Source organism: Lipophrys pholis (genome assembly GCF_963383615.2).
Source record: "Lipophrys pholis genome assembly, chromosome: 8".
In the NCBI taxonomy this organism is placed as follows: Eukaryota; Metazoa; Chordata; class Actinopteri; order Blenniiformes; family Blenniidae; genus Lipophrys; species Lipophrys pholis.
In genome coordinates, this window is record NC_137630.1 from 3,992,395 (window position 1) to 4,016,156 (window position 23,762).

Consider the following 23,762-nt stretch of genomic DNA (forward strand, 5'->3'; position numbering starts at 1 on the left):
CACACATGAAATAAGGAAAAAGTTGGTTGAAAATTTCTAAACAGGAACAAATATTTGAAAGTTTTCTCCAAAAGCCCTCAGAAGGAGCTTTAGTTCCCTGAGTAGGATGAAGGTGGGCTGCTTTAGATCCAGGTGGAAGAGTAACGGACAGCTCAGTCTGCACTGAGGGAACGCTGGAAGCAATAAAGTCCAGGCACCGTCGACTGTGACTGTTCAGACGGATTAGCACGTGATGGAGATAACTATGATGACAGGATTTGTACATAACTGTCGGGATCTGTTAGACACCTGCTGGATGTCACAACCTGCATCAAAGCCTCAGATCAGTCATAAGCCAACCGCATCTTTTCAAGTGAGATAATGTGTTGGTATTAGGCCCCGTTTACACGACAACGTTTCACATGACAACACCTAATCCTTTAAAGAAAAAAAGTTGTGCGTTTACACTGCAGCAGCAGACACACAGACAACGATGTAGTTTGTATGCCGGGCCACGGGAGGGCGCTGTTGCTTGATTTTTTTTAAATGAAACTACATAGACGTGTGTAGAGAACAATATACTATAAATGTGAAGAAAACGGAGGGAACTCGACATCTGTATGGACTCATGACGCCTCGGATGATATCAGGGGAGAGTCTCAACTATTAAACTACTGATCTGGAGGATAAAACTAGAATACGGACCGCGGGTCGTACCACTAGGGGGCCGCCATGTTTGTTTACAACTGGATGAGCAGAAATAAGGGGAGGGAGGGGGAGAAATGTGCAGTAACAGGCTCTGTAGCCTCCATCCGTCTCTCCAGGAGGGATTAGCAGCCGTGAAAGAATCTTTCCACCTTGGGAGCCGGATTAAAAACTTCCCAGATACAGAGGATCAGAACACTGGTGTCGTGTAAACGGACCCCCCAAAAGTGAAGAAAGTTTTGCGGATACACTCGTATTCATTGTCGTGTAAACGGGGCCTTATTTGGTATGTTGCAGGTAGATTACAAATAGATCGTAAAGCTGAGAAAAAGAACGTATTTGAAGTATATAATTACTTCAGTGTGCATATTATGGTAAATAGATTTCAGGTACACGGAGGTATTTAACTGCTTTGAGTTGTCCCAAAACATTTTACATTTTTCATGGACTAATAGAGGGCTAATGCAGGGCTCTCACTCCATCCTTCTCTCAGTCCATCCATCTCTCAGTCCATCCTTCTCTCAGTCCATCCATCTCTCAGTCCATCCATCTCTCAGTCCATCCATCTCTCAGTCCATCCATCTCAGTCCATCCATCTCTCAGTCCATCCATCTCAGTCCATCCATCTCTCAGTCCATCCATCTCAGTCCATCCATCTCTCAGTCCATCCTTCTCTCAGTCCATACATCTCAGTCCATCCATCTCAGTCCATCCATCTCTCACTCCATCCATCTCTCAGTCTATCCTTCTCTCAGTTCATCCATCTCTCAGTCCATCCATCTCTCAGTCCATCCATCTCTCAGTCCATCCATCTCTCTGTCCATCCATCTCTCAGTCCATCCATCTCAGTCCATCCATCTCTCAGTCCATCCATCTCTCACTCCATCCATCTCTCAGTCCATCCATCTCTCACTCCATCCATCTCTCAGTCCATCCATCTCTCAGTCCATCCTTCTCTCAGTCCATCCATCTCAGTCCATCCATCTCTCAGTCCATCCTTCTCTCAGTCCATCCTTCTCTCAGTCCATCCATCCATTGGCAGCAGTTTGGGCTCCAGTGTCCTGCTCAGGAACACTTCAACATGTGGACAGGTGGAGATGGGAATCAAACCTGCAACCTTCTGATTGGGAGATGACTGCTCAACCAGCCGCCCATGGAAATTCTTTGAGATAAGCAGCAGGTTGTATCAGCTGGCATTCGGGGAGAGACGGGGTACAGCTTGGGAGACCCAAAAACAAACATCTCAATAATTTAAATATTTTTGACTCCAAAGAATCAAAGGAATTGAAACTCAGGTTAGTTTAGCTGGAAAAGAACATAAGTCGTCGACCAGACCAGTTTCCTAGTGGTCAACGTGTCAGGTGCAGAGCCGGTTTCCATCTCCTCAAAGGTGTCTTAAGTTTTCTCAGCCTCTGACAAACCGTCCCCTCGGGACAAATCCAAAGCAAAGACATCAAGAAGCCGTAGAAACAAAGTTTTCACTTGAGAATTAAGCAGAAAACTTTTTTTTGTCATCCATTTCTTTTGATCACCTAATGATTATTTAAAATGTGGTTTTCCTATATTTATCCATAATGTGCTCAAACTATTGTCCACAGTAATTGTCTCACTTCTTTTTTCCACTTGAATAAACTTTAGATTTTTCCAAATGTTAATGAATGAACTCAGTGAGTGAGTGTATTGTCTTGTCATGACAGTGGTGGACCCAACTCACCGTATGATAACTCAGGAAGCACTCAATGAACACACTGTGTGTCCAAACACCAAACAGTCTGTTCCAGGACCATTCCTTCCAACAAGGAGTTTGAGATCATCTTTTATCCTCTGCATCACCATCTCATTCTTTCCAACCATGTTTTCTTTTTGTCCTTCCTCCTCATCGCCAACCACCCGCTTATACCCTCTTCATGCGTAACAGAACCCCCCCCCCCCCCCTTGGCTTCCTCTGCCTCCCCCTGAAGCCCTCCGGGCAAGCACAGACAGTCCACACTTCCACCATCTCTGCTGCAGGAATGCGTGGAAAAGAGACAAGAAGCAATGACTTCAGTATGTTATGAAAAGAAGAGCAACAGTGCGAAGCGAGAGTCGTCGCATCTCTCACACATGATGTGGATGGAAGGAAGAGAACATGGTTCATTTAACTGAGGCCGGGAGCTCGAGCTGAAGCATGGGAACGAGGGGAGGAACCACCGGGACGTGGACACAAGTTCCTGTGGAGAAAAAAAAACTCTCCAACTGAAGTGACCCATGAAACAATCAGACAGTCACACAGATACCGAGCTGTCACCACTAATTATTGTTATGTGGCACACACACACACACACACACACACACACACACACACACACACACACACACACACACACACACACACACACACACACACACACACACACACACACACACACACACACACACACACACACACACACACACCGGCAGTTTCTCAGTTCTCCAGTTAAACCAGTTAAACCACGACCTTTCAAATTCGAATAAAGAAATCCAGATAAACAGTGGGGGCTCAACGTTTTTTAATTCTTGAATTTTTATAGCTTTTCTTTAAGCTGGTATGCAACTGATATTGAATTGAAATTGGAAGCGTAATATTCAGTCGTTGTTTAGTAAAAGCTTCTGATGACTGCACTTCCTCAGAGACTTCTACTTGTCTTTGATTTATTTTTCTATTTGAAGATATCACGATCTATTACAAAGTCCAGACGACTCCTTCGTAGTGGCCTTGTTTTATTGCCGTGAAGCTTTAAAGGACGCTGACAAACTATTCCGGACCTGTGTTAAAATAACTTTTCTCTTCTCCTCTCTTCAGGGAAAAGTCCGTCCTCAGGCCACCAACGACTGTGTTCAGCACCTCAGCAACCAGCTGCGAAGGCACCGTCGGCATCGCCGCGTTACCAGCCTGCAGCAGCACCAGGCGGCACTGAGACGGATCCGCCAGCTTCAACAAACAGTACGACCTCTTGGTTTCTCATCCCTCCGACACTATGTCAAATCAACTGTTCCCAACAAACAGACACAGAATCAGTCTTTGCTTTTATTCAAGGTTTTCAAACGTTCCACGCAGTATTTGTTAGACTGCGTCTAGTTTTCCCATTGAAGCTGCAGGATGCGGTTCACAAGGTATGATATGAGGTAGAAGGTGAAGTTTACTTACAAACTTTTGACATATTTCATGTTCTCACTGAACTCAGTCGTGAAAAAGTCAGTCAATCCTGTGTTTCCTAACTGTTTGGACCTCTTTTGGCAGCAATAAGCTGAACTCAGTTCTGCCAGTATCTGTGGATCAGAGCTGATTATTAGATCGTTCTTCCTCCCAGAACCATTTCAGCTCAGCCATCATGTCAGGGTGTGAACGGCTCTCTGGTTTCGGACCGCAGCAGCTCTGTTGGATTCACGTCTGGACTCAAACACTCTGACATTACCCGATGAACTTAAAAATGTATTTCCTTCTATGATGGCAACTCACTTAATCCCTGAAGTAACACAGCAGCTCTAAATCATGATGGTCTCGCCACCGTACCTCTCAGCTGGAATGACGTTTCCATGTTATTTAATGTTCTTTTCCACCAAATCCTCCTCAATTTTATTTTGGTTTTTACCAGTTGAGTGGTTAAAAGTTGCTCTGTTGTATGTTCTGGAAATACCTTGTCTTTACAATGTCAGCTAGTCACATAAGCACAGATCTTACCCTGCTTTCAATAATTCCCATGAACCTTTAGCTGTTTATCTTGGGTTTGTTTTTGTTTTTTTACCTCACTCAGCATTCTGTGTGATCTCAGACATCATTTTGACTTGACATGCACTTGTCTGGAGAGTATCCTGAGCACTAAAGGCTCTTCCATACTACAGACTACTTTGACCTGTATGTGGACCACAGATGTGTATGTGGTTCCATTCATTTCAAAGTTCACGTTGGTGCGCGTTCCATAATTCAACATAACGATCCTGAAAATATTGTTCTCTCCCTTTCCTAAAGTTGTTTATATTTCACTCCAGGAGTTCCGAGCCGTCTGGCTCTCTTTATCTTCTTTTAAGTAGTGATTGTGCAGACGGAGACACCAGCAGATCCCCTCACACAAGCCCGTCTCAAAGTGAACTTCTATTTTATTTTGTTGTCCTGGCACGGTCGGCGCTTTCAGTTCTTATGGTCACAAAAATTGGGCTGACCGCAGAGAAGCTCATTGTGAATGCTAGTGCACAGAGGGGAGGACAATATTTACATCACATCACACGGCGGACGTTGGTGTTGGAGCCTGGACTGCGTTATGACTCGCCTCGAACACAAAAGCAGACTCAAACAGGCAGAATTTATTTCAAACGTCCAAGGACAGAGTTCATCCTAAGCACAATCCAGAAGAGCAGTCAGCGCTGAAAAGAGTCCAAAAATCCAAAAGGCACAGTTAACAGGAGGGGAAAAAACTAAACTGTTCATACATGTCGTACGTACGTACTTGTGACTTCGATGCCGATCACACCAAATACAGCGGGGGTGTCTTTTAATGTGGATTTCTCTCGTAACTTAAATGAGGTGGAAATTAAAAATCACAACAGCAAATACAAATGCAATACTTTCCCCATCATGATGTGCAACCCGTCCTTTTAGACTTTTATAGATCAAAACTGAGAAAGGAGCTGATTGGATTGCAGAGTTTATCATTCTTCTTAAAAGATTAAATATGTGGTAATTATAGTAAAAATGAAGGGGTCTGCTCACTTTAGCGTCGAGCTGGACCTTCATCTCTAATCCTCAAAACACCCTGCGCTGTTACACAGGCTGCACTTAACCTCTGCAGGACACAGTTAAAGGTTGTGGTCATGTGCATGGACAGTGGTGGTGACTGTATCTAATTAAAATCCTGCCTGTCAAATTAATCACATCAACCCGGAGTTGTCCAGTTAACATTTGACCTCCAGTGTTTTAGTCAACACCACTGAAATAGAACAGTACCCAACGGATAAAAGTTCCACTTGATACGGTAACTCTGTCGGTGCCAGAGAGTTATTAGAGCTTTTATTTAGTTTTGTTGTACCAAAATCATTGTGGACCTGTGACTGACTAGAACCTGTTTTCCTGGAAGTTAAAATTCACTTGGAGGCAGAAGAACCCAGTGATGTTGATCCCAGCTGTTGGCCAGGATGATCTGGTGAACGAGGAGGAATTTTAATCCCAAGGAATCAGTGTCAATGCCCATTCCCATTCCAATGTCTTCTTGCCTTGGCGTCTTCTTCGGCAAGGCACTGAAGCCCCTCAGCTGCTCCCGGTAGTGGCCGGGTGTCATGTGACTGACTGCTATGTCTTCCAGTCACGTTGGTCGACAATCCCCAACTCGAAGGTTGGAAGTTTGATCTCCATCTCCTGCTGAACATCAGTGGAAGTGTCTTGGGTAAAAAGATCCCAACTGTGGACAAGTGCGATGTGGTAGATTTTGGACGTCTTTGAGTCTCAGGGTCAGAGGTTCGATTCCCATGTCCAGCTGTCTAGGTGTCACTGAAGACCTCAAGCTGTTCAAATGTTGGGTGAACACATTGCTTGTCAGCTGTTACCTGAACTAAAAGTGTATTTAATCAATTAGTGACATACTGTATGTTTGTTTCCTTCAGCCAGATGTGCGGAGCGTCCACAGGGAACGCATTCCCAGCCACATGGTGACCTGGACAGGACCTGGGTTTGCTCGTGTCAAAGACGGTGCCGGCCTGGTGTTCACCATCGACAACATCCCCTATGCCATGGAGTACGACATCATGATCCGCTACGAGCCCGAGGTGTGTGAGTGTTTATGGCAAGATCAACTTCTTTGTCATTTGCTACTCTGGTTGTGTTCTTCAACCACGGTGTGAATGTGTATAGTCCACAGAGGACTGGGAGGCCGTGGTGAGCATCACTTCAGTAATGCTGCCCTCGAGTCTGCGCTGTGGAAACCTGCTGCCCACTGAACAGCTCTACACTGTGACGCTGCAGCACCACAACAGGTACCGGGGGGGGGCGGGTTTGGGGCTTGCAGCGCAGCTGGTATGTCTGGCCAAGTCGCTGCAGGAAATGTTGGAGTACTCCAGACAGCTGAGGAAAAATTGTATCATTACATGGTTGTCACTTCAACTTGTCCTGGCTTGCAAGCACTGTGTGAGTCAGCCTGGTGTTTGTTTTCTTCTAGCTCTAAAACCCCTGTGGCATTTTCACTTTTGATTTACTGATGTTTCCTACAAGGTGGAAAGGCAATGTAAGGATCCGTTATAGCTTCGTTTACTCTCTTTGAAAGCACAGGCTCTTTTGAAAATAAGCACAGAATGATGACAGGTTGGGAAAGAAGCTGAGCCATGAACCTTTAATTCTAGTTTGCCTAGCTCCAAATCTCTGACTAACATCTTTACACAGTCAAGGGAAATCAAAGTATTAGTTTGGCAGCATAGTGGCAGATTTAGAAAATATATGTCAAGAATTTAAAATTTTGATTTGTACTCTGTAAAAGCACTAATAGATTTATGACATTGATTAAACCAGCTGCATTTTCCTTGATAAATCTACAACCAGATGTTAATTTTGACTGAGTACAAGAAGAAAAACTAGGGTCACCTGCTCTACATGTACATGCCATGAAGTTTGGATTAATATTCGAGTGTGTTAGGGTCCGAGCACCAAGTGGTGGAAAGACCATAATATCATAAATGATATTCGTATTCGTATTATTATTATTATTATTATTATTAGACTTTCTTCTTCTTTTCTCTGCAGAAATGCTGCATTTTTGATCGTCTAAACGGGCTCACATCAGAAATTGATATTTCATGGGTATTATGCATGTGTGCCAAAGTGGCTCTCTAGCGCCCCCTAAACCTTTGGGTGGCCAGTGTGTCTCTCCAAAGCTTTTCATGAAATGATCACAGAGAAGTCAGGGACAGATCCTGGGCAGGTGTGTCGTCCCTTTATAACCAGTGGATGCCATAAACCCTAAACCAGCCACGTGATCATAGTGCACACAGTTTGTCACTTTACAGACTTCATGACTCAGCAATCTGTCACATACGTTCCTCTGTTTACTTTGTGTTTCCAGATACGTCCAGATGCCCAGGCCATTCTGCTTCGAGCCCAGTAACCGTTACGTGGTTTCGATCAGGTTCCAGCGCCACCAAGTGTCACACAGGCATCTCACTGCCTTCATTCTCATTGACTCGGTGAGCGGAGACCGTTGCTTTTTTTCTTTTGCACTGCTCGAGCTGCCTTTAAAGGTTACTGAGAGAAAACTGATTTCAGCTTCGAAAAATCTTCTCTTGTCTGCATTTGTAACAGCAGAGTACTCAAAGCTGAAAGTGCCTCAGAAATATACAAAGGGGGTGGGGGGGTGAACATCCATCCATCCATTTTCTCGCGCTTATCCGTTTCCGGGTTGCGGGGGTGTCAGTCTGAGCACCGTCACCCAGATCACATTGCACCGATAAAGAACCTTTCCTACAGGTGGTGAGCCCACGGGAAGCTGGGGGTGAACATACTTCTTGTAAACTTGCAAACGCTGTGAGGTCTCCCTCTAGTGGTGGCAACAACTAACTGAAATGTTGAATTCACCTTTCATCTCCTGTTATACTATCATATACCAGTTGTTCATCTCCACTGCCTTTATGTCTGTTGCAGCCTCTGTGACTTCAAGTCCCACAGTAAATGTATTTTTTGCTCAAACATTTGCTGTTCTTTTTTTTGAGTGTTTTTTTTTTTTTTCATTCTGATCTGAGCAGCTGGTTCTGATTCCCAAATACACTGAGCTTCCTGGTTTCCAAGGAAGCGATCCGGAGGCGGAGCGGCGACGAGAGGAGATGATCCGCTACATGTGTCTGGACTCCTTCATGATCACACCGATGCCCGCCCTGGCAGAGATGTGCTCCAAACTCATCTGTAGCCTCTCGGCGATCATTCATGACGGCGCTCTGCGTGAGTGTGCACACGATGTAAACAGTGTCTGAAACCAAACTTTCCCTCTTTGAATCTCTTTTTTTTTTCACTCTGGCGTGTGTGTGTGTGTGTGTGTGTGTGTGTGTGTGTGTGTGTGTGTGTGTGTGTGTGTGTGTGTGTGTGTGTGTGTGTGTGTGTGTGTGTGTGTGTGTGTGTGTGTGTGTGTGTGTGTGTGTTTGTGTTCAGCCTGTGTGTGTGACCCTCAGGGTTCCCTCAGTGGGGAGTGTGACAGGGTCGGAGGTCAGTGCCGGTGCAAAGCCAATGTGATGGGTCGGAGCTGTGACCAGTGCGCTCCGGGAATGTTCGGCTTCGGCGCCAACGGCTGCTCAGGTGAGTCTCACGTAGCACCGTGACACTGTTGTTGTGTTCGTGATGAACAGAAAACGTGTGTTTTGATTAAAGACAAAGATTGAGAAGTAAATGTTTTCGACAATGCTGATGCAATAAATGTAAAGCAGGTGCATTATATTCTAAAGTAAGTTGCAAAATGATGCCATTGGATTAGTTTCAGGTTGTTTGTCGACACTTTCAATAGTGTTGCCTTTAACCTACGTGTTACCTGTTGAACATTCCGTGTTATGTGACAATGCAGGAAGTCTCAGGTCTCAAGCTACCTAATTTGAACTGGAAAAAAAGTTCAGTTTCATGAGTCACAGCACTGGACAAGAACTAACCAGAGCAGTGGTTTTCAGACTGTGAACAGTGTGTAGCACCTGAGAACATTTATTGTTGCACCAATATTTCTACCCTGCACAAACAGCAGAGGGATCAATAACCTTCTCACAGATGAGACATGATTATTTATTGATCATTTTGGACAGTCGTGGCCACAGTGTACAGACCAGCTGCATGACACACTCAGGCTACCTTCACACTGCAGGTCTTGGTGCTCAGTTCCGATTTCTTTACTTTATTGTTCACGCTACATTTTAAACTCGACCTCCATCAGACTGCAGTGTGAACGTCATCCGACCCCAAAGTGACCCACATGCCCAGAAGAAGGTGTGACATCACTGCGAAGACACTGTTTATGGCAGTAAATAAGGACGCTGCACCGGTCAACACCAGGGTTGCCAGATCTGACTCACTGTTTCCAGCCCAAACAACATAAAACCACCCGCCTCAATAAAAACCAGCACAATTCTCAGCCTCTGTAGAAATCATGTTAAAACATTAAAACTGTGATACATGCAGAGTAAATGACGTAACATGCTTCCTCTGTGTCGGCCCGTGGTGGGAAATAGGTGCGTAGAGCAATGACGTGTCCGAACTCCCTCGGTAGAGAGAATAGAAGGAGCACAGACTCACGGCCAGGAGTATTATCGGAGGAATGTTGGTGCTTTTCTAGTTTCATGTGTTTAACTGTTTTCTGTTGTATTTTATCAATCAATCAATCGATCAAATGTATTTATATAGCACGTTTTTATACAATCAATGTAATACAAAGTGCTTAACATGATTTAAAAACAATAGATGATTAAGAAACAAATGAACACACACACATGCACACTTTTCTTGATTGTGATACTTGTGTACAATAAATATTTGGGTACATTATTTCATCATGTGGTTGTAACTTTGTGAAAAAGAATCAATTTCAGGTAAAAAATGATTGTTGTATGTGTGTTAATGTGTATTCATAGATATATTTAGATGAAACATACTGAGATACATTTTAGGTGGAAACCACATTGGGTTTTCTGCAGTTTGAGTATTAATGGAACACTCCCTGCCTGACCTTGTGACCTGTGCTCCAGCCTGTGACTGCCACTCCGAGGGCTCGCTGGGCCACCAGTGTGACCCGGTCACCGGCCAGTGCCCCTGCAGGCCGGGAGCGACAGGGCGGCAGTGCTCCGACTGCCAGCCGGGTCAGTGGGGCTTCCCCGGCTGCAGTCCCTGCCAGTGTAACGGCCACGCCGACCTCTGCGACCCGCGGTCGGGCGAGTGCAGGGACTGCCGGGACAACACGGCAGGACACCTGTGTGAGCGGTAAGAACAACTCCTTCATCGAGTCTGTGCCAATCCAGTGGGTAGACACCTTTGTTTCCTCCCAGCTGTGTGGACGGCTACTTTGGAAACCCCGTGCTGGGATTAGGGGAGCACTGCCGGCCTTGTTCCTGCCCAGGTAACCCCGCCTCCGACCATTTCAACGGGGATTCCTGTCACGCCGACCATTCGTCCAATCAGATCATCTGTAACTGTAGACAAGGCTACACCGGTGAGCACCAACACTACACCGGTAGAATCTAATCATCTGTTTTGATTTTAACTCTACAATTCACACACTTTTCCTGAAGGTTCCCGCTGTAACCAGTGTGCCCCTGGTTACTATGGCAACCCCGAGCAGCCCGGCGGGCGGTGCCTCCCGTGCCAGTGTAACGGTAACATCGACACCGAGGATCCCGGGTCGTGTGACCCGAAGACTGGCCAGTGCCTCAAGTGCCGGCACTACACCAACGGCCCGTCGTGTGAACACTGTCAACTTGGTTACTACGGCAACGCTTTGGCCCACGACTGCAGGCGTGAGTTAAATCTGACGAAAAAACAACTCTCCTGAATACTACAGCGGGGTTCGACTCCCAGTCGATGCCCAACTTCTTCAGTAGGTGCTCGAGCACCGCAGCAGCCAGGGGATCGGTGCCCATGATATGTTCCATTATTTGGTCTGCATATTAAATTGGGTCGAAGCATCTAATGGAAATATTTTTTATAATTTGTTTCATCTCAGACTTTGAATTATCACAGAAGGAACTGAACTTAGTTGTGTCCTACGGTCCCTCTTGCTGCAAAACAAAGAAGCTGAAGTCAAATTACTTGCACTTGGTGCTGCATGGTGGCTGGAAAAGTAAAGAGGGGCTTTGGAAAAGGTGATGATGCTGGTGTAAAACGTGCACCACGTCTCTGTGTTCTGTCCGTCCTCAGTCTGTACCTGCGTGATGGCCGGCACTATCCAGTCCTCCTGCAGCGACCGACGCTGCAACTGTGACCGGCAGACCGGAGCGTGTCTCTGCAGACAGAACGTGACAGGCCACAACTGTGACCAGTGCGCCACCAACCACTGGAACTACGGTCAGGACGGAGGCTGCGAGCCGTGCAACTGCCACCCTCAACACTCCCTGGGAGCTCACTGCAACATGGTGAGGAGAGAGAACCCCGCTGACAATATCTCATTGGAAACCTTCTGCCTGCCGCCTCCGTCAAGCTTCATCTGCTCTGTAGTTCACAGGCCACTGCCACTGCCGCCCGGGCTTCGGAGGGAAACATTGCACCGAGTGTGAGCAGTTCCACTGGGGAGACCCGCGGGTGCAGTGTCACGGTACCTTCAACTCTCGTCTCCACAAAATGTCAATCATTGATCATTTACATCACAGATAATCCAGTGATTGGCTCAGTTACACATTAGAACTTAGAAATGGCTGCTCAGAAAATGTAGAGCAGCCTAAACATTGCAAAACTGACAACACCAGCAGAAATACACTGCAGGTGTGAGACATCTCCATCATGTGATCACTACATGAGCAAGAACCTCCACCATTTCCACAAGAACAGGCACAGTTCAATGGAAAAGTTGTGAAAGCTCATTGTTCCTTTAAGGTTGGAAGTGATCGAAGCCCCGAGGCAAAAGAAAAGCAGCCTTAAGTCATGATGCTCCTTCCCCCGTGCCCTATGGGATATATCTATTGCCTGAGGTCAATTATGTTGTGTTTGTCTAGAACTGTGACTTTGATGAAATATAAATTAAAAAATTGTGCCACAACCACTTCAATGAAGATTTTTATAAATCAGCTTAGTGTTACCATGGTAACCTGAGACCATCAGCTTCATCCATCCTCTCCGCTGTATTCTGTTTCTTTTTAGGGTTTATTGCACAAAATTGATCTTCCTTTCTTCGTTATAATTTTGATTCAAGCAATCTAAAGCCTGTAAATAGATTACCAAGTGCTCTTTTGTACTTGTTACTGTGTGATGACAGTTGATTCTCGGTTGAGCCTGATGATGTGACCTCTCTTTGCCCCCCGTCTTGCCTCTGTCCTCTCCTCTCAGAGTGTAACTGTCACCCTCTGGGCTCAGAGATGGCCCAGTGCGACCGCACCACGGGGCTGTGCGAGTGCCGGGAGGGCGCGGCCGGGAAGCACTGCGACCAGTGCGCCCGCGGCTTCACCGGCGACTTCCCTCAGTGTGTGCAGTGCCACCCGTGCTTCCAGCTGTGGGACGACGCCGTGTGCCAGATCAAACGGGACCTGGAGCACATCCAGTACACGGTGCAGAAGATCCTGGAGAACGGCGTGACGCCGGGAGTCGGAGACACGCGCCTCAAAGAGCTGGAGAGGAAGCTGAAGCAGGTGCAGGACCTGATCAGCACCGAGGACAGTGAAAAGACTCACCAGCTGATCGGGCAGAGCATCGACGACCTGAGGTGGGAACATTGTCCAGATGTTTGTTTGAAATAGGCAAAGGGAAATAGGATTAATGACAAAGCCTGTGTGTTTCAGGGCTGAGATCGCGCTCACCGACGGGCGTCTGATGGCCATCAGCCGAGAGCTGAATACCACAGGAGAAGAAGACCGGGCACTGAGACGTGAGCTCAGCGACCTGGAGAAACAGCTGAGCGACATCAACAGCACTTTGGCGTCCAAAAAGGAACAACTGGACGATTACCTGACGTCAGGGTTCGGAGGTAACGACACTCACACATCTGCAGCGGCACCGAAAAGTCCTGGGTCCCTTGGAAATCTCAGTTTTATGCTTGAGTTAAACATAAAATGTGATTTGATCTGAATCAAACCTCAAAAAAGAACAATATTGATGTGTGTTAGTGAAAAAGATCAGCTGTTAATTGCATCATCTTCTGGTACAACGTGGTATTACAAGACACGTTGGGGCTTTTGTTAGCTGGATATCTTGTTAATTTTGAAAGATTTGTCTAAAATATTACAATTTTGTACGCTGTTTTTCACTTCAAATTTTACATACTGTACCTGAACCAAATTTTTTTTAATCTAATACAAGTTTTGTGATCACAAACTATCAAAGGGGCATGGGAGTCTGCCAGTCCAGTCTGCATGTGTCTTGTAGACTTGGACATGGTTTACGACCGTGTTCTTGTGGGAGGTGCTTAGAGAGAGTAAAGTACCAGTACCACTGCTGCAGGCGTTCTTCCGGGGTGAGAGCGGCAGTCGTATACAGTACTCAGCAATACTACAAACGTGTTCAGGGCGCTGGACTCCAACGGGGTCGTGTCTTCTTCTCCTTCTGTTAGTGAGTTTCATGGGCAAGGCAAGGTAAATTTATTTATAGAGCACAATTCAAACACAAGGCAAATCACAGAGCTTTACAAAGAAATAAAAGAAATTAAAGAAAAAAGAAATACATTAAAACTTTAGAAGAAATTAAAGAAATGCATTAAAACAAATAATGAAGAAAAGTATAATAAATAAGGTTAGAGATTTATTAAGATAAGTTTAATAATTAAGTAAAATCTATTTTTTATTCAACAGCCTGTGGATATAGGAATGTTTTAAGTCCTGATTGAAAAGAAGTGAGTGTGTCAGCAGTCCTCAGGTGTTCAGGAACTTTGTTCCACAGGTGAGGAGGTAGGAACTAAAAGCTGCTTCACCTTGTTTCTTCTGACTGTAGGAACAGTGAGTCAACCTCTTCCTGAGGACCTCAGAGGTCTGGAGGTTTGATCTTCTACAAGTCAATCTGAGATGATTTAGACTGAGACCATTTAAAGCTTTCTAGACCTGAAGGACCATTCTGAAGTCCTTTGATACACAGGCCAGTGGGTTAGCCAGTGGAGAGGGTGGAGCAGGGGGGAATGTGCTCCACCCTCTTTGTGTTGGTGAGGACTCTGGCTGCAGCGTTCTGGATGAGCTGTAGTTGTCTGACAGATTCTGTCCTGAGGCCCGTAAACACTCCGTTACAATAATCAACCTACTGAAAATCAAAGCAGAAGAAGTTTCTCAGAATCTTGTTGCTCAGAAATCCTTTGATTCTTCAACATTGTTCAGATGGTAGGAAGCTGATTTGGTTCTTGTCTTAATGTGGCTGTTGAATTTCAGGTGTGAGTCCAGAACTCCACCCAGATTTCTGCCTGATTTGATGTCCTGAGTGCCCTGGAGTCAAGATGAGCACTGACCTTTCACCTTTCTTCTTTGGGGCCAAAAGCAATGAGCTCAGTTTTCTCTTGAGTTGTAAAAAGTGCTGACTCATCCACTCATTAATTTCATTTATGCGTATACTCAGCCGGTATAAGGGGGCGTGGTCGTTAACTGACACTGATATATAGAGCTGAGTGTCGTCTGGTAATGATGATAAGAGATGTCGTAATGTTCCATGTGGGTGTCAAAGAAGAGACTCGGTGAGATACTGTACATTGAACCAAAAAAATCCTGACTATCTCAGTAAACAGTTACCAACTACCTGAGCCAAGCATGATCATAATTACTGCGGATAAAGCAATATCCTGCACGGTGGTGTTTGTTCCTGCTGTGGTCTTTCCATGCAAATGTAAAACACGCCAAAATTCCCAAATCTTCAGAGGGTCATCCATCCATCCATTTTCTCCATCTTATCCGTTTCACGTATGTGGCAGTCTGAGCACCGTCACTAAGATCACATTGCACCGATTAAGAACCTGTCCTGCAGGTGGTGAGCCCACGGGAAGGTGGCGCCCGGCGTGGTACATGAACCCACTACCTTGAGATTATGAGTTCCATGCTCTACCAACTGAGCTCGCCGGGGCTTCAGAGGGTTGTCCACAAGTGATATCTTTGAGATATACTGTACATTTAATATGAAATATTATTGTTGGTATGAAACAACCATAAGAAGCCAAAAGGTCCCAACAAAGCAACAGTTTGCCCGACTTTGTACCACAAGATGGTGAAATGAGCCACTAAAGCAACTCGACTGACATCACACCACAGAGCAGAGAAAAAGAAGCAGAAAACATGAGATAAGTTGGTGTTTTGAAAACCATTGATAAACACCAAACTGACAGAACAGAAGTGGAATTTCATGAATCTTTGAATTGTACCTTTCAATTGCTTCAAAGTTGTCAAAGTCATGAGAGTAGACCAAGGAGATAACCTCACCGCAGCGTTCAAACCCCTGCTGCTGTTTTCCCTGCAGATCAGTTTGAGAAGGTGAAGAAGTACCACCGGGAGTCACTGCAGGCGGGGCAGAAGTGCAACGCCTCGGTGTCGGGGGCGCTCAGTCCGGTGCAGCAGTCCACAGAAACCCGGGCGCTGACCGAAGCGCTGCTGGACGCCAGCAGAGATAAGTTCCTGCGCACTCTGGCCGCGCAGAACAAATCGCTGAACGAGCTGCAGGACAAGGCCCACCACCTCGATAAGGAGGTCCACCACCTCAGTGACACGGTGAGCACCGGGGCAAATGTGGAAAAACCAAATGAAACAGTCCAGTCACAATGGGCTTCAGGAGAAAGAGAAGTCGCTCTGTTCTGCAGGAATCTCCGATCACAAAACTCATTAACGTCATTAATACAAACCATTTCTTCTAATACTGCATGTTGACTTGATATCACATGACCCGAGTCTGAGGACGTCTCTCTTTGGTTCGTTACGTTTTACACTTGCAGTAGTTCCTCTGAGGTAAATGAACACAGATTTGTGTGTTTGTAGTTTGTGAAAAGCACAGAATGAGTTCATTTGCAGCCTCGGTTTCACTTTACTCTGACATCAAGCAGTGAAAAGCCAAACCAGAGCATATTTCTGGTCAGCCTGGTCATTAAAAACACATCCTTGTTCGTTTACATCAGCAGGACGCCGACCGCACAGAGCAGCCACAACATTAACTTCTCCTCACTAGTACCAGGGTGGACCTTCTTCTACCTTTATTCTTGGTGTCATGGACTCATCAAGGTGGATCACAAATAGTTAAAACATGATATTCTTGGTAGTAACCAGTAGAGTCTGGGAGTTTCTGTCATCTCATAACCACTCTGACTCTAATCTTCTAATATCGACGAGACCTGGAGCTCGCTCTCTCTCTCTCTCTCTCTCTCTCTCTCTCTCTCTCTCTCTCTCTCTCTCCTCTCTCTCTCTCTCTCTCTCTCTGGAACAGCTCGCCTTCACCAGATCTATTCACCTGGATGTCACAAGTTGCTGTCTTATATTTGGCTGATTAGATATTTGCATACCAACAACTTGTCCAGATGTTTCCTGCCCTGGCTCATAGTACGCTGGGATGGGCTCCAGTGTGTGTGTGTGTGTGTGTGTGTGTGAGACATATAATGTTAATGACGCCGTCGTCCTCCTAAAGGTATGTGGGGGTCACAGCAACGCCAGTGTCAATGGCAGTTGCCATGGCAGCCAATGCGGTGGTGCCGGTTGCCGTGACGATCAAGGTAACCGGGTGTGTGGAGGAGAAGGATGCAACGGGACTGTGAGTGCTTCGCTGGCGGCGCTGAAAGGAGCCAAAAACGTGACGGACGGCCTGGACTCTGCCAACGAGGAGCTTCAGGACGCCTCCAGAAAGGTGCGGCACGCCGCCGGACTGAGGAACCACAGTGTCACGTCATGTTGGGTTGACTCTTCACTCCTTTGTGTGCAGCTTCAGAATATAGCACTCCTGACCCGGGACGTGAAGAACCAGGCCGCCAGTGCTTTGGAGAAAGCCCAGAAGAAGAAGGACCACTTTGACAACAACAACAAGAAGCTGAAAGACCTGATTAAGACCGTCAAAGACTTCCTCACTGGTACGTCACTGATGAAGTCTGTATGAATGAAACATCTTCTATCGGTCAACATGAAGGTGGAAAATGTTTCCTGATGTCCAGAGGAGGGAGCCGACCCAGAGAGCATTGAGAGGGTGGCCACACACGTCCTGTCCATCCAGCTGCCGCTCAACAGGACCACGCTGGACACAATGATCATGCAGATCGAAGACAGGCTGTCCAATCTCACCGACGTCGACGCCATCGTCAACCAGACCTCGCAGCACATCAGCAAGGCCAAGGAGCTGCTGGACAACGCTAAAGACGCCAAGTAAAAACCCAGAGAGCGCTCACACCAACTCAACAGGTTCCTCAGTAAAGATCAGGAACTCTGCTTGTTCGCTATGGAACTTTTTACACAAATTGCAAACCAAAGCATAACCAGAAGTAATTAGACAATTTATTTTACATAAATCCGCCTCTGAAAAGCTGCAGGTTCGACATCAAACAGCTGATTTTCAACTGCTTTTAGCTTCACTTGTTTTTGTTGCATTACTGCAAAATGGAAGATGTTTCTTGTTCGCTTCACTTTGATAAAAAAAAAAAAAAAAGGAGGAATTCTTATTATAAGATTTGAAGGAAAAAAGCCAATTAAAGAATAGGCGGCCTCCCAGGGCTTATTCTTAGCTCTTCTTTACAATCCATTGAGATGTCATAACCCAGATCCAATCAATTATTGAAATATAGTATTTTTCAGAGCTCCCTTTATTGTATGATAATCTCTAGTTATGTTAGACTTCAAGACTTTTTTAAACTTGGCAAAGAACTACACTATTTTATTTCTTAGGATGTTTAATTAAGGATGTTTAAATTTACTTCGAGAAACATCTGATGTTTGCTTCTTTCTGCTTTTTTGCAATGAATCATTGAGAAATGGGTCAAACTTACCATGAATGTTTTAGTGTCGCTGGAACTCACAATAACGTCAGTATCAACCTGATCGTGGGTTTGGTTTAATTTAATTGAAATGATCCAGTGTAAGATTTTAAATATTTGTTTATTGAAACTAAACCTTGCTTCCATTTATTTTGACGCAGTGGACTCAGTGTTTCCTGTGTAACATGTGGTGATGTTGTGCAGGGCGCGAGCGGAGGGAGTGAAGGATATTGCCAATGACACCAAGCAGGCGTTGGATGCAGCTGAAAAGGCCATGGAGAAAGCACGGACAGCCCTGAACGAGGCGCGCAGCAACCTGAACAGCAGCAGGAACGCCACAGCCATGGTGCAGAACTCCTCTTTAACAGGCTGCGGGCAAACACACGTCCAGCCCACCTCTGTCCTTTGTGCTAAAGCCGTTATTACAGCGATGACGGCGTTATCCTGATTTGTGCAGAAACCGGAGTGGGCCGACATTCCTAACATTCCCAACGTTCCATTTTGATAAATATTGAGGAGAATTCATAATAAATAAAAGGTTGAAAAGGAATAAAACAAGGTATGGTAGAAACGATAAGGTGAAAAATCTTTGGCTACAAATAAGGACACAAAATCTGATGTAAAACGTCTTTAAAAAAGCAAACGGATGACAACAGATGATGACAATAGTAATGGAAATAAATCAGCAGAATGCCTGAACCACCAGTTAGTTCACTTATTTCATTCATTGCAAAAATTTAAAACAGAAATTAAAAACAAAACAATTCAGTACAATACAATATAGAACAAAAGTTTTTAGTTTCCTATGACAGGGAGCAGAAAGAAGATTAAACATAGAGACTTTCCCCTTTTATCTGAAATGATCATTTTCTATTGAAAGTTAAAATCAAACAGCAAATAACAAACAATCAAAATGAGTATAAAGTCGGAGAGGCGCCATGGCTGCTCCTGATTATATCAGAGTTCTATTTCTCCAAAAGAAAAACACTTTGATTCTCCCTCATTATTTCTTTGTGTTTCAATAATCACCTGGTTTTAATCACCTTTTTAAATCTCGGGTGTATTTTAGAATCTTGTCCTTGTCTGGATGGTTCCATCACTGGAACGTTGACTCAAAATCAACATTCCCTTCCTTTGCTCCTAAATTGTGTTTGTTTGTTTTTTTAAGATTTCTGTTCCTGTTAAGTTGTTCAGAACACATGTGAGTCATGTGAGCTGCTGTTCTGCCTGCGGCAGTTTTCATGCTGAAAGACTCCGTGTTTGTGTTTTGATCCCGGACCGTAGAACTGGAATCACATCCTGCAGTCGTCACCTCGACTCTTTTGTTTCAACTCCAGACTGTGTTCAACCTGCAGCTCTGTGCTCACAGCCGGTGTGTCTGTCCTGTGTGGTGTCGGCCTCAGGTGGAGGACGGGCTCGTGCAGCTGGAGGACAAACAGATGGACGTCATGATGCGTTTAATGAACCTCTCAGCGGGAGTGGAAGCTCTGAGGAACAAGACGGCGCTGAACAAACGGATGGCAAAGGACGCTACAGCCTTGGCGAACAACGCCACGCGCCTGGCGTCCTCGGTCGAGCAGGTGAGCGAGAGACACGCCGCGGCAAACCTTAAATGAAATAAAAGTAAAGGAAGGCGTAAACATGAAACGTCTTGCAGGGCCTGAACAACACCGAGAAGCGATACAGGGAACTGAAGCTGAAGCTGGACGCTCTCGGCGGGGGGTCGGGGGATCTGGGCGACGTCAACCAAAAGGCCAGAGACATGAAGAAGGAGGCGGAGGACCTGCTGAACAAAGCCAAGACTGGGATTAAACAGCTGGACAGTGAGTACATGAGCTGAGGGGCGAACATGCACAAGCACACCACAAACAGTATTATATTAGATTAGATTAGATTAGATTAGATTAGATTAGATTAGATTAGATTATATCATATCATATCATATCATATCATATCATATTATAATATCATATATCATATATCATATCAGATTATATTATATCATATCATATCATATTATATTATATTATATTATATTATATTATATTATATTATATTATATTATATTATATTATATTATATTATATTATATTATATTATATTAGATCTGGCCACTCTTTTGTATAATAAATTCTAAATAGCATGAGTCGCCATTTGAGGAGGAGATTTGAATGCACTATTAAAAAAAAAGCACTTGCAGAGATTTTCCAGGTTTAAAATAAAAGCCCACATTTTATTGAAACAATATTCTCCGTGGTTGACTTTCTTACAAAACACAAATGCTCATAAATCCTAGCCTGCAGTAGAAAAACTATCATTCCTTCGCCCTTCCTCACTCACAGCTGCATATTATCACGGATGGTGGTGAACCCAAACGCAGACGCAGATCAGATTGTTCAGGAGTTTATTATGAAAACAGGCGTACAAAACCAGAAGGGAGATCTAAAAGGCGAGTCGTCAAAAAACACGGAGGAGTACACGAGGAAAGGGCTGGGGTGATGAAGACAAGTAACGATGAGGATCAAGCACTGAGAAAAGAGGAAGAGGGGTTTAAATACACAAGGGAAGGGAAGGAAGACTTCAAAATAAAACAGGAAAAGACAAACAGGTAAGTGACGCAGACTTGACAGAGACACGAGGAATCTTTACACATTTTCTCCCGATTCTAAAGAGGAGGACCTGACCTGAGGAGGATGGAGCCACACAAGAGTCAGGATCAATGAAACAACAAAAATAAAACCTTCAAATTAATTTTCCTGATCATGACGGAAATTTGTACCACATAGAAGTTATCATCTCAATTCATTCATTTTCTTCCACTTATCCGTTTCCGGGTCGCGGGGGTGACAGTCTGAGCACTGTCACCCAGATCACAATGCACCGATTAAGAACCTTCCTGCAGGTGGTGAGCCCATGGGAAGGTGACACCCGGCGTGGGACACGAACCCTCTACCCCTGAGATTGTGAGTCTCATGCTCTACCAACTGAGCTAGCCGGGGGACCATCATCTCAATTTGCTCCAACATTATTATTATTCTATTGTGTTTTATTCTATCATATCGTATCGTATCGTATCGTATCATTTCATATTGCATTTTTATTTCAGTGCTAAGATATAAGACTTTTCTATTTGAAGGTCGCTGCTCTACCGGAGTCACCACAACTCATTCTGCACCAGAGAATAAGGCGACTTGTCGACTCTGGATGCAGCTGGGATTAGAGCCCAGCTTCCCCACCAGGTCAAAACCACCAGACCAGAACTTTGACAAGGAAGCCCGACTTGATAAATAGTTCTTTCAGACTGAGTGTGGTTACAGAATTCTGTTTAAGACTGTGTCCTCTTTTTGGCTCCTGAAAACGTGTAAAACTTACTTGAAGAGCAGGATTGAGAAACACTGTTCAAATACGTGTGTCTGTAGATCACCATTCATCAGCATCTGCCCATAAACACAAAACAAAATAAACATTCTGGCCCGTTAATCACTGCTGACGTCTTGTTATCGACCCGCCGCCGCCGCCGCCGCCGCCGCCGCCGGGCCCTCGCGCTGACTTGTTTCTGTTCTGCAGAACTGGAGAAGAAGTTCCGGAACAACGAGCAGCAGATGGAGAAGCAGCGCCTGGAGCTGGATGAGCTGCGGGAAAACGCCACGGTGGTGCGGGACGAGATCCGCAATCAGGTGCAGAAGTACAGTAACTGTCTGTGATGACGCCGTTCTGCCTCCACCAGGAGGATCAGGCCAGTTACCATTGATGCTGTGACTGGAAACAGAGAAAATAAATACTATTCCCCCGTGGAAACGCTGCTCTCTGCACTGGGAAGTCAACTCTCACAGATCGTCGTCGTTCATCACAGAAGAGCGCTGAGTGTGTGGAAGATATTCACACATCTGGAGGTCAATTCTTTCTCTGTCGCTCTGATTTAACTGATTTCCTCATGAATACACTGACGAGATGTATCATTGTGTTATCAAAAGGATATTTTTACAATAATCGCTTTCCAATTTGAAGTTTTATTATATGAATACATAATATGACATTCCCTTTGAGAAACATTTGATTTTTAAAGTTAAACTTTGTACTTGTTGTTATAATGAAAGAAGACAAACTCAGTATTCTTATAAGCTAAATTTATCCTGACATGATGAATAAATTCAATGCAGTTTATGTGGATTTAGTGAGTCTGTCTTTCTGTCACTGCGTCTCACCACCACATGAACACTTATATGCAGATGACACTTAAAACACGTTGAAATAAAAGCTTTCAGGGAACTTAGGCGACTTCAAAGTAGTCTTTACATGCATTCTGACATTTTTATCAAATAAAATCCTTTGTAAAGTGATAATGTCAGACATGTTTCACTATTCATATATAAGGCCCTGTTTACACGACAAGTCTACAGCTGCTTGGTTTAGGGTGCAGATAGAAGCAATGTGAAACTACAGGGGGCATAAACAAGTACATGGAGTGAATTTTGGATAGAAGTGAGTCAGGTACGGGTACAGGTACAGGTACGGGTACAGGTACGGGTACAGGTACAAGTGAAAACCATCACCAATGAAAAGAAGCTTTAACCTTTTTAACAAAGCAAAGTAAAGTGTATTAGATGCATCATCAAACTATCAAGGAGAAAAGGAAATAAAAATAATAAAAATCTCACCCTGGACCCGAACATCCCATGAAACTACAGACCCATCTTCAATCTCCCATTCCTGTCCAAGGTTCTGGAACAAACAGTGGCAGCACAACTTCAGGACCACCTCAAACACAACTACCTGTTTGAGAAGTTCCAGTCTGGCTTCCGCCCCGGCCAGAGCACAGAAACGGTCCTGGTCAGGGTCACCAATGACCTCCTGATGTCTGCAGACAGCGGCTCTCCATCTGTGCTCATCCTCCTGGACCTACCAGCTGCCTTCGACACGGTCGACCACACCACCCTCCTCCACCGCCTGAAATACACCATCAGACTCTCAGAGTCAGTATTCAACTGGTTTATCTCATTTCTAACTAATAGAACTGAGTATGTTGCCCTGGGCGGAGCAAAATCTCACACCCACGACGTCACCTGCGGTGTTCCTCAGGGCTCAGTGCTGGGCCCCGCCCTCTTTTCCATCGACCTACTCCCCCTGGGAAATGTCATCGCTAGACATTTTGAATACCATTTCATTGCTACGCCGATGATACTCCGCTCTACCTCCGAACACTCCCTACACCCTCCGCTCCCCGGCCAACATCCACCCTGACCAGCTGCCTGGAGGAGATGGAGGCTTGATGAAGCTCAACTTCTTTCAGTTGAACGCCTCCAAATCTGAAGCCATCCTCTTTGGCACACCACATCAGGTCCGCTCCTCCACCATCTCCAAAACTCTGGAACCCCCTCCCTGACCACCTGAGGGCTCCACAAACGACTGATGCTTTTAAACAAAAACTAAAAACCTATCTTTTTTAAAAAGCCTTTTTTTAATGTTTTATGTGTCCCTTTTAAACTTCAACAGACTTTTCGCGCCCTG

The 23,762-nt window shown here is 45.1% G+C and overlaps 1 protein-coding gene across 1 annotated transcript in view; it reads left to right on the forward strand.

Moving 5' to 3' along the window:
* The window catches only part of lamb2l (laminin, beta 2-like), an 87,118-nt gene extending 64,525 nt beyond the window's left edge, over window positions 1–22,593 (forward strand). The window contains exons 15-35 of the mRNA XM_080469520.1: window positions 3,509–3,649; window positions 6,301–6,462; window positions 6,548–6,669; window positions 7,749–7,869; window positions 8,425–8,617; window positions 8,825–8,968; window positions 10,396–10,627; window positions 10,693–10,856; window positions 10,936–11,160; window positions 11,561–11,775; window positions 11,858–11,954; window positions 12,683–13,055; window positions 13,132–13,316; window positions 15,773–16,020; window positions 16,925–17,140; window positions 17,216–17,360; window positions 17,442–17,649; window positions 18,459–18,600; window positions 19,658–19,834; window positions 19,912–20,077; window positions 21,822–22,593. Coding sequence (XP_080325646.1) covers window positions 3,509–3,649; window positions 6,301–6,462; window positions 6,548–6,669; window positions 7,749–7,869; window positions 8,425–8,617; window positions 8,825–8,968; window positions 10,396–10,627; window positions 10,693–10,856; window positions 10,936–11,160; window positions 11,561–11,775; window positions 11,858–11,954; window positions 12,683–13,055; window positions 13,132–13,316; window positions 15,773–16,020; window positions 16,925–17,140; window positions 17,216–17,360; window positions 17,442–17,649; window positions 18,459–18,600; window positions 19,658–19,834; window positions 19,912–20,077; window positions 21,822–21,958 — 3,813 coding nt within the window. The 3' untranslated portion in view covers window positions 21,959–22,593. The remainder of the gene's footprint in view (window positions 1–3,508; window positions 3,650–6,300; window positions 6,463–6,547; window positions 6,670–7,748; window positions 7,870–8,424; window positions 8,618–8,824; window positions 8,969–10,395; window positions 10,628–10,692; window positions 10,857–10,935; window positions 11,161–11,560; window positions 11,776–11,857; window positions 11,955–12,682; window positions 13,056–13,131; window positions 13,317–15,772; window positions 16,021–16,924; window positions 17,141–17,215; window positions 17,361–17,441; window positions 17,650–18,458; window positions 18,601–19,657; window positions 19,835–19,911; window positions 20,078–21,821) is intronic.
* Window positions 22,594–23,762: the final 1,169 nt, after the last annotated feature.